Raw genomic sequence first — 10,005 nt, 5'->3', positions numbered from 1 at the left:
AGAAGGTTGAGTCTAGCGAGGATAGTTCATGTTGGTTCATCCCTAGGAGGTCCCAATTAAAGTCCACGCGATGAGGTTGAGGTTGCTGCATGGTCGCTTTGAAAAAATTATGGATCTCAGTTGATTTTTCCTCATGGGTGCATGCCTAGCCACCCCCCTTTTTTAGCTTCTTAATGAAATTTTTTAAGTGCCTGGAGTTGACACATTGATGGAAGAATCGTGTATTGGCATCTCCTAACTTAAGGTTTCTTAATCTGTTCGCTTGGTTCTTACGCGCTCATTCAACGGCAGCCAGTCCCATGGCCCTTGTTTTGAGCCGGCTACGCAGGAGGTGCTCGGCTTCCGGAGAGCTCGGTGTTCTTGCACTACGCCTAGTCGTAGTATAACCTCTAGGGCCATGTACAGTTGCATTTTTGCATCTGGTATAAGATGGCCGCTCAACTCCCTCAGTGCAACAGCCATGTGATGGAGCTTGTGGTAAAGTCTATGGAAAGGTTCAACATGTGGTGATTGCACGTTTCATGCCTGGGTTACTGTATCCTTGAATCCCGGGAGCATCATCCAAAAATTCTCAAATTTGAAGGATTTGAGCGTTTCAGTCCACATTGGTTGGAGAGCAACAATGGACAATGGTCAGATAAAGAGGTGGAGAGGGCGTGCAGGATGTAGTCACTGAAAGCATGTTCCCATTCCTCATTGGCAAAAACTCTGTCAAGCTTAACAAGAGTAGGGTTGCGTCTTTCATTGCTCCAAGTGAATTTTCTATTTTGTAGGTGAATCTCATGTAGGTCAGCTGTCTAAAGCCTATTTGAACATGTTCATTAGCCTCAGGTTTAGCCTGTTGTTGTTTTTGTCACTCGCTTTGTAGATTAGATTGAAGTTGCCTAGGATGAGCCATTGAGAACCGGCTTCGGGCTTTTGTGTTTGAAGTTTTGAGAGGAATTCTGCTTTCCTATTGGATCCGGTTGGGCCATATACCACTGAAATTTTGAAGTCGTTTGTCGTTTCTTGCGTTATTACCTTTGCTGTGATATGGTACTCTCCTATGACTACGTTGTTAAGCGTGATATGTTTGCTATTCACATTAGAAGAATGTTGCCCCTCGTGCCATTGAGCCCCCCCACTAGTTTGTAGGTGTAACTGTCAAGCATGTGCCCTCCCAGATACGCAACCGTAAATTGGTCTATCTCGCTTAGCTTCGTTTCTTGCAGACACGCAATGTGGCATAGTGTGGTGGAGATTGTCTCTCAGACCGTGTCTCTCCTAGCTCTCTGGTTTAGCCCTCTCACATTACAACATAAGACTTCAAGGTTCATTTGTGACATGGTGTATCTCTAGCATCGGTAGGACAGGCAATGCAGGTCAAGAGCTGTGGCTTCTCGGTGTGGTAGAAAGAAAACCAGAGACACATGATGACACTCAGCTTCATTAATAGGAGCACAGACAACAGAAGCGCAGACAACAAGTGAAGAAACGACCATGCAGAAGTAGCTAAGCAGCCATCAAAATGTTCTGGCTTTAGGATTACAACCCCATTGAAAGGTAAGTCATTGAATACCCGAAACTTGCTGCAATGGCTTCTTGCATTGCTAGATAGTTGAGACAAAGCAGTTAACATAATAGACTGGAGTGCTCTGAATGAGGTCCTGAGCAAGAAATCAGGTGGCCGCCTGAAGAGCTTCTGCCTGCAAGTTGTTGTTGGCTTCCTAGATGTTGGTGATGGCTTCTCCTACCACCGCGACCATAGCTGTGTCAAGCTCCTCAGCAACAGGGTCTTCTAAATTGAAAGCCACAGTCAGCGCTGATCACATCTTGAGAAAGTGGCCCCTGAAACATAGCTAAGAACTCCTGCAGTGCAGCCTCGATGGGCTGCATTTCATTAGTTAGAAGACCAAGCTTTCGACACAGATTGTGTTGCGCCCGTTGAATCGCCGGCATAGGTCTATGGGTGGATAGTCTCGCGCTGTGGTGTACCATAGACATGTCAAACACGCATCGTGGACGGCGACGTTTAGGCATCTCCTTGTTTTCCTTCGGGTTCTGCTCCTCCATCTGCTCCTCCATTGGGGGCTCATGGAGGATTGGCTCCGGCCTGGTGAAGAATGCCCATGCCTGCAAGTTTTGCTCCTCCATAGGGGGCTCATGGAGGATTGGCTCCGACTGGTGAAGAACGCCCTAACAAGGGTGTTGCCGCTGGGGCTGCATTGCTTCTGGTTTCCCTGTATTGTGGTGGACAGGGTGTTGTTGCCATTGACCGCTCCATCGGTGTTTCCAGCGTCAAAGGCATGTTGTGTCATCGATGTCGTTGGTGAGGTCGAGCAGCATCTGTGTAGCATCAAATATGTCAAAGAAGGCGTGATGCAGAGGTGAGTCATGGTCATTGGCCAAAATCAGCGAATCCGGCAAGTTAGCCGGCTCCTGGGCGTGCAGGGCAGCTTCCACTTGAAGCTTCTGCAAGGTGGCTTCCACATGCTGGACGGAGATGAAGGCGCCACCGTCCTGCTTGTTTCCTACAGCAGGTATGTCCTCCAGTATGCGTGCGAACGCATCTTCCACCTTGATCATCAGTGGGTCACTGTTGTTTTCTTGAGTCCGCGATCCTCGGACCAGGCTTCAGTCCTCTCATGGGGCAGACGAAGCTTGTCTACCAGAGCTGCTTCTTTGCCGTTGTAGTCGTAGAAGAGCGTGTTCAGATGCGTTGGTTCCCTGTCCACCATCCCCTGTTGCCTGCACAAAAAATTCTTGGCCACCTCCTGCATCGTCGAGGCGCGATTAGCGAAGATGAATTGCAGTTCAATGGCCTTCTTGTCGCGTAGAGGGTTGAATTGAGGTAGCTGCTGAGGCTCGCTGTTGATGGCCATGGCGTCTTCACCCACGTTGTTGGCGGCCTCCTTGTGCTGGCGCCCCCTGTGTCTGCTTCCTCCGCCCCAAGTCCTGCACCTGGGCGAGTGCTCCCGCTCGCGGTAGGCGTCCCCACCTGTGTGCTTGCGCATGTTGTGGGCGTGACGAGCGCGGTCACCATGACCGTGGTGGTCACGGTCGTCATCATCATCCTTCCTTCAGCGCTAGACATTCCATTTGTCTGTGTGGTCATTGTTGTAGCCCCTGTGATGCTGGTCCTGCTTGCCTCTAACTTCATGCCGTTCCTCGTCCCCTGCCGTGCTGCTCCGGCCAAGGCGTGATTGGTCCGGGCACGAAGGTGAGTACGGCCGTGCATCACGTTCCGCCGCCCTGTGTGGCGTTGTCTCTCCGTCGACGCAGCTGAGGTGCCAGGGAGGAAGCCGGCGGATTGTGGGCGTGCACGACAACGTCCTGTCGTCAAGGTTGACCGACGTGAGTGTGTAGTCTTGGATCTCCTCGAGGTGGATGATGATGCAGTGCTTGACACCACGTTGCCAGTGTCCTGGCGGCGCCTTGGACACCAGTATGGACTCTAGCCTGGCGTCGCGCGCTCAGCCGGTGAACGTCAGCCAAACGCACTTGGGGATGGAGCTTGGATTCGTCGTCCATGCACACAGGTTGATGGTCTTCATTTCTTCTGGCTGGTTGAGGTTGGTGTCGATGCCTTCAAGCGCGCAGTTGTTGCCGATTAGACGCTCGGTGATGTCCGCTCTCCAGGCGTGCATTGGCATACCATCGAGGCAGAGCCTGACCCGGAAGAGGAGCGCGACGCCCTCTCCATCGCAAAGGCTCCGCCATTTGGTGAAGTAGATCTCGACGCTGGTGCCTATTGCCCTTGCCCTTCTGGAGCGTCCCTGTGCGGTGGTGGCTATGCTTGAACTCGATGAGAAAAGCTTAAGGGAAATGGCGTGAAACAGTCATCTTTTCGTGGCGCAGCTTGAACTCGTCTCTGATTGGCCTCTCGACATCCAGCGGGTCGATTGGCTCTTGGCCACGCACCGCCTAGGTGACGGCCGCCGTTGTATCCCACTCTCTCATATCGGCGTCGATGTCCCCGGTGGACTGGATGAGGCAGTCCACTTGCTCCGGTCTCGTCGTTGGGTCGTCGAGCCTTGACATGGCCGCCGAGGATGTGGGCGTCGGTGGTGGTGGCAGATCTTGGCGGGTCTCTGGCCGCTGGCTGTCGAGGCACTCTGGATGGCGGCGTGTCCACCGACGAGCAACAGGCGGGTTTCTCTTTTTGTGGTGGTTGTTGCTACAGTCCCGTGCGTGGTGGCCGGAGCGGTGGTAGAGGAAGCAACGTACGGGATCTCGGCAAGAAGAGGCGCGGTGGTCGGTAGCTAAGCAGATGAACCAGCGCTCGTCGATTTTGGCTCGGAAAGCGCGTAAGCTTGGTGTGAGGTGGTGTTGTGGGTGGTCGGTGTGGAGGCGTCGTGAATGCAGCCCGCGTCGATCTGCAGCTGGCCGGTGAGCTGGGCTTGAATGCTGGTCCTTCCTCCACTAGTATGGCTGCGTGACCGGCACCCAGCCATCTTGAGGAGTGAATGAGGCGGCCTTGCGCCGTGCGCCAATCACCTCAGGCACAGCTTCGTAGGCGGCGGGACGGCGGGTGGGTGGAGGAGAGTTGCAGCGGTCGAAGGAGTTACTGCTCTGGACGGGCACAGTAATGGTGGCCTGCAGCTTTTGAGCTCGTCGAGTCGAAATCAAATCCTCCGCGGTTGATCCCCTGACGACCTGAGCGAAGGTGCGGCGCAGCGGAGGGGAGCGTCCCTATTGCGATCCGGCATGTCCTAGTAATCGGTGTTGACCTTGGATCTGCGGGGAGGGGGTGGTGGTGTTTCTTTACAGGGTCCCCCAGATCTACGATTGCTCTGGGTGACGGGGTGATGGCAGGCGGTATAGACGGCCAGGAGGCTGCGAAGACTCTGGATGTGGCATGGGGGCGGCAGAGGAGCTTGGCTGGCGGAGCGGCAGGGGTCGCCGCCGCCGGGAGCGGAGCGCGCAGGGTCATGTGGCTAGCTGAAAGAAAGAAATTCCGGTACGTTTGATTTGGAAACCGCTGTGGAAATCTGCATTCCGCAGTGCAACCCTCCGTTTCAGATTCCAGTTCCAATTAGAACGCACTTTGCTGCTCTGATGATGCTGGTGCTCTGTTCCAAACTAAGCTCAGAACGGTAGCAGCCACAGAGCCGTAGCGTAAGCCGACAGTAATTACCAGGAACGCAACCATCGAATCCCCAACTGCTCCGTGAAACTTCTTTTTTTTTCCTCTCCCTTTCGTGTGTTCCCTGTTTCTTTGAGCCAACGCAACGCAACGCAACGGCTCGACAGAAAAATACTACCGCCTGGAGTGTGAACCCAAGGTTTGCCGGCGTCCAGCGTGGTGGTCCTCGTCTCGATTGGACTTCCATACATCATCATCATCACAGAATCAGCTCGCAGGTCCCCCTCCTAGACAGAGTATCAGACCAGCCCAAGAAAACAGACGGCAAGCCCAAGCCATCCGCTAGCTGACGCTCCCAAAGCCCCAGAAGGTGACGCTCGCAGTTCATCGGGGGCGTTCGCGACAACCCTCGCTCGACACGGGGGCTGGGAACCGACGCGACGTGCAGCTCCAAGGGCAGCCTGAGCCCTGAGCCTGACGACTTCCCGCGACAGGTCCCCGTGTTCTTCGCCCGGGCGCGCGCTGGAAACGTGGGGTTGGGTTGGGTTGGGTTGGGTTGCGAGTTGCGACGGTGGAACGCGGGCGCTGCCATCGTTTCGGTCATCGCCAATGGCGCCGGGGGAAGGGGGGATCATCGCTTCATCAGTAGTAGCCCGTTGCGATCGGTGCTCGGTGGGTCGGTGACTCGGCTGCTTTCGCCGAGTAAAGCGGTGTCGCTGCCGCGTTGCGACGGGGGGACACCAGTCGAGGCCTCGAGGGCCACCGGCAGCGAAGAATTCAGGTTTCGTTCGGCGCACCATCCTCCTGCTGTCACTTGCTGAACGTTCGCATTCGACCCACAAAACAGACACAGGTGCTGCTGCGCGTCGGGTTTTTTTTTTTTGGTTGTACTTTTGGGTCATCAAAGAAAGTCTGAAACAGGCCCATTTATACGTGGGTTGAGCCTACTGGGCCAACAGTTTCTAGCCCAAAACCGCAACAATTCGTGCCGCATGTTCGCATGTTTTTAGTGAGACTACTGGGCCAACAGTCGCATGTTGTAGTGCGTGCCGCATTTTATTCTTCTGGAAACTCTCCGGTGGCAATTCCTCCGGGGCACCTGCTCAAATAAAATTCCTCAGAGCAGTGCACGTTGGAGTACTGCTGAGTGCACACAAGCATCTTCTTAGAGCAAGGAGTCTCCTCCTTTTTTAAACAATCCAGTAAAGCAACGACTCCGGCCTTTGCTAGTTAGAAGCTCGAGTTAACACACTTAAAAATGTCATCTCTACAGGATTAATACAGCTGATATATATAGCCCATAGTGGACCGATCAATCGGTGCATACCAACGCTGGGCGCATTCTACCCCAAGTTACAGGAATTAAAATTAAGCAATAATAAATTCTCTCCGCAGCCGGCGCAGCTAACTCCTACATCACCACACCTGCGCAGGCCTGTAGAGAAACCTAAATGGCCACTGGCGAGTACGTAGTAGCTACCGCTCACGCTCAGACATCAGACTTCAGAGCATGGATCCTCGCTGCGCCTGGATGATCGGCTTCGTCCCTTCCTTGAGCCCCGGGATCTCGCAGCTCTTGCAGTAGCTCAGCTGCTCCACCTCCCACTTCATCTTCGGCACCACCTTCTCGTGCCGAGGGGAGTACTCCTGTGAACCAGGATCAGATAAAATGTCAGCTGATGCTCTCCTTTCTTCAGTGTCATGCACCAAAAACAGTACAGCTTATACACTGTACTGAAAGTCAACTGTTCTTTCTCGTCCAGGGATTTCTGTCAGGTAGGGTCACCTCTAACTTGTCGAGCAGTTCTTTTGGTGTTGGAGCCAAGACGATGATGTGGCGAGCGGTCGGACTGATGAACTCTTCCTCCACGGCTTTGTCGATGAAGGATAGCAGAGAGTTGTAGTACCCGTCCACATTTAGCAGCCCAACCTGTAACATCGATCCGAAAAACACAACTGTAAAAACATCTGTGACTGTGGTACGCAGTGCGTGAATCTTCAGTGCATGAGGTGCAGACACTGAAGAGCTATCGTAGTAGATCAGTACCGGCTTGTCGTGAATGCCAAGCTGCGCCCATGCGATCACTTCCAGTAGCTCTTCAAGCGTTCCATAGCCCCCTGCATAACCGAACGAACATTTTAGTTTGTCTGTCAGAACTATGGATGCTGATTAGTGATTCTGAGCACATATTGACTATTGCTTGGATAACTGAAGCAACTACCATATTAATGGTCACGTCAACAGTTGGTACCCAAAATTATATGCTTCATCAACTGCCCCAATTGGACCAGAAAGGAACCTGAATTTCCATAAAGTGAATGTGAAACCCATGCACACAAGGATCTGCACCAACCAATCCAGGCAGGCAAACTTGGGTGGTCAATCTAAAGTCAAAGTACCTCATGCATCCTGCTTTACACAACTTTCGACTCACGCTTCCACTACGCATGGATCGAGTGCATATGTGACATTGCGACATGACCAAGGGAGAGAAAAGGACAGTAAAAGGTGAATTGCATCTACCTGTTGACTAAGTCAGCTTGATTAGTAAAAAGAAGTTACTGTACCAGGGAGTGCTATGAAGGCATCTGATTGCCTAGCCATCTCAGCCTTCCTCTGATGCATATCTGCCACGGCCTTCACCTCCCCAACCGTCTCACCTGTTATCTGCACACACAAGCAAACATGCATGCATGCCTGCAATCAACACTCCATAGCCTAATTAACCAGAAAGGGTGGCTGTGACATATTTTATTTTATTCAGGGCAGCAGGGCCGGCATGGTTCAGGAGAAGTAATGATGGTGTTGTTGTGGGGGACAAAAAGAAAATGCGAGGGACGTTTCTTTTTGTTAATAAAGTCATTATCCGCTTAAAGGATCAAAGCCTTATGAACAAAGGGGCAGACACTAGAAGCAGCAGTCAGGATCAGCGAGAGCAGATAGGATTTTCACTGAACATTCCATGTGATCTTTCAGACCAGAGCAGATAGGATTGCATCCTCCTTTCCACTTTCAACATCTAAACACGTTAAGTTCATCTACACCTCAGTGCTGCTAAAAACAGTTCTTCAGTACATAGTGCATACATAATTAACATTAGTTATTAAAATTTCAGATAATATAAGTACTAGGAAAAACTAAAAAGAATCTGATCTTCCATGCATGCTTTGTCGAATTCATGGGAATCATTGTATGCGATTAAACAATGACAGTGTTTTTGGGAGGCGTGAGAGCGTGGTTGCCGTACCTCTCTCGGCATGAGGGTCTTGGGAATCACCCTGCACATAAACAAGGGATCGACAAATGAGATGACAAATTATATAACATTTAGCACCAGAGAGGATGCGACCAATCCAACTCTTTTTGTCACGGTTTTACAAAGTTTTCTGGCTATTCTTTTCATGCATGTGTGCTAGTAGTGCTGAAGACCATCATGGCATCATTGCTGTTTACGTACCCGATGACGTGCCTCCCTCCGTTGTAGACTGCTCGAGAGACCAGGCCCATTAGCCCGACACTTCCCCCGCCATAGACCAGATCAATGTTCCTTGAGACCTACAATGGCAATTCTAGTGATATACAATTCTAATGGAACTAGTTAACTTGATGGGCATTTCTACTCTATATACTTGTAGCTACGTACTGTAGAATGCAGTGATCTATGTACATGTTTATTTTGTTTGCAACAACTGTGTACAATGTCATGAGGTGGAGAATGACTGAAACTGAGAATGTGTGAAGCGCCAAAATTTGCTCAAAATTCAGTGAATGCATGCATGCATGGAGGAGCTTGCTGATGGTAACCACTGAGATCATTTTCAAAGGAACTGAAATAAATTCAGCAAATGCATGGGAAAGAAGTAGCTAGTGGAGCATCAATATTATATGAGTGAGGAGAATATGGTGCAGGAGAATGGGTCCCTATTTGTGAAAAGCACATGGTATAGTGTTTCAAATATATCAAAAGAAATCTACTTATTGTAATACACGAAAAGTATCATGTGTAAACCTGCAAAATTAAAATTTAAACTCATCGTCTCTGATACAAATAAAAAGGGCGAGCAGTAGTTTCAGTGCATATATTTGCAGTACCGAGCGAGGTATCTCGATCGGATGTATATATGCATTACTGTGAAAATGGAAATAGGGTTTTTCTGCTGGAATTCAGCTCTACAGCTCGACCTACATAAGCGGTTAATGCATATACTTGTATAATTTAACACTGAAGACCTGAAGCGCAGCGTAGAGTTGCTACCACAAAGCTAGAACGAAAACACGGTAAATGTCTTCGCGCGGACTAGGATCCATGTTACCGTTGATCAGGAGGAGGAAAAGCAAAGGCATTTCAGCTTAACAGAGGCACAAGATGAAAGCTGAAAGCTAGCTGAAAGATGATGCAACTGTCGTCTAACGAGATGACGAGGAGAAAGAAGAAGACGCACCAGCTCCTCGCCGAGCTCGACGGCAGCGTCCTGGTAGCTCTTCTTCTTGCCCTGGCTGCTCCCGCAGAAGACGCAGATCCTCCTGAACCGAGACGTCGCCATCGACAGTTCCATCACCTCATCCACAGCTGCCTCTTCCTCCTCCTTGATGATCTCCATGTGATCTTCTCTATTCATCGTCTAGCTACTCCACTCCTCCCTCTGTATATGTCCGCTTGTTTGCAGCAGCAATGGTGGCACTGCAGAATTGAGAGATATCCCACTACAGCATGCAATGGCTAGCTTTAGTGCACTCGATTGCACCACCACTTTCGGTGTTATATATACCAGCTGGAGGGGCGGTGGGCCCCAGCGGAGCTCATTATCTGCTGAAACATATCCGGAGAGCTAGCTGGTGTGTGATTCTACCTAACTGATGGGAATTATTAGAAAGCTGATGACTACAATGTTTAGCAGGCCTGATCAAGGTGTAATTAAATTAAGCACGATCGGTTGTT

General features: G+C 50.8%; 1 protein-coding gene across 1 annotated transcript; it reads right to left on the bottom strand.

The window, feature by feature from the left end:
• Positions 1-6,287: 6,287 nt before the first annotated feature.
• Positions 6,288-9,789, bottom strand: LOC117863149 (probable cytokinin riboside 5'-monophosphate phosphoribohydrolase LOGL6). Its single transcript, XM_034746745.2, has 7 exons — positions 9,509-9,789; positions 8,524-8,621; positions 8,314-8,344; positions 7,634-7,733; positions 7,113-7,183; positions 6,852-6,995; positions 6,288-6,712 (listed from the first exon to the last, which is right to left on the bottom strand). The coding sequence occupies exons 1-7, from the start codon at positions 9,683-9,685 to the stop codon at positions 6,569-6,571; spliced, it is 765 nt and encodes a 254-aa protein (XP_034602636.1). The 5' UTR covers positions 9,686-9,789; the 3' UTR covers positions 6,288-6,568.
• Between the last annotated feature and the right edge of the window lie 216 nt (positions 9,790-10,005).

Source organism: Setaria viridis, chromosome 7 (genome assembly GCF_005286985.2).
Source record: "Setaria viridis chromosome 7, Setaria_viridis_v4.0, whole genome shotgun sequence".
In the NCBI taxonomy this organism is placed as follows: Eukaryota; Viridiplantae; Streptophyta; class Magnoliopsida; order Poales; family Poaceae; genus Setaria; species Setaria viridis.
This window is presented reverse-complemented; position numbering and strand designations above follow the sequence as displayed.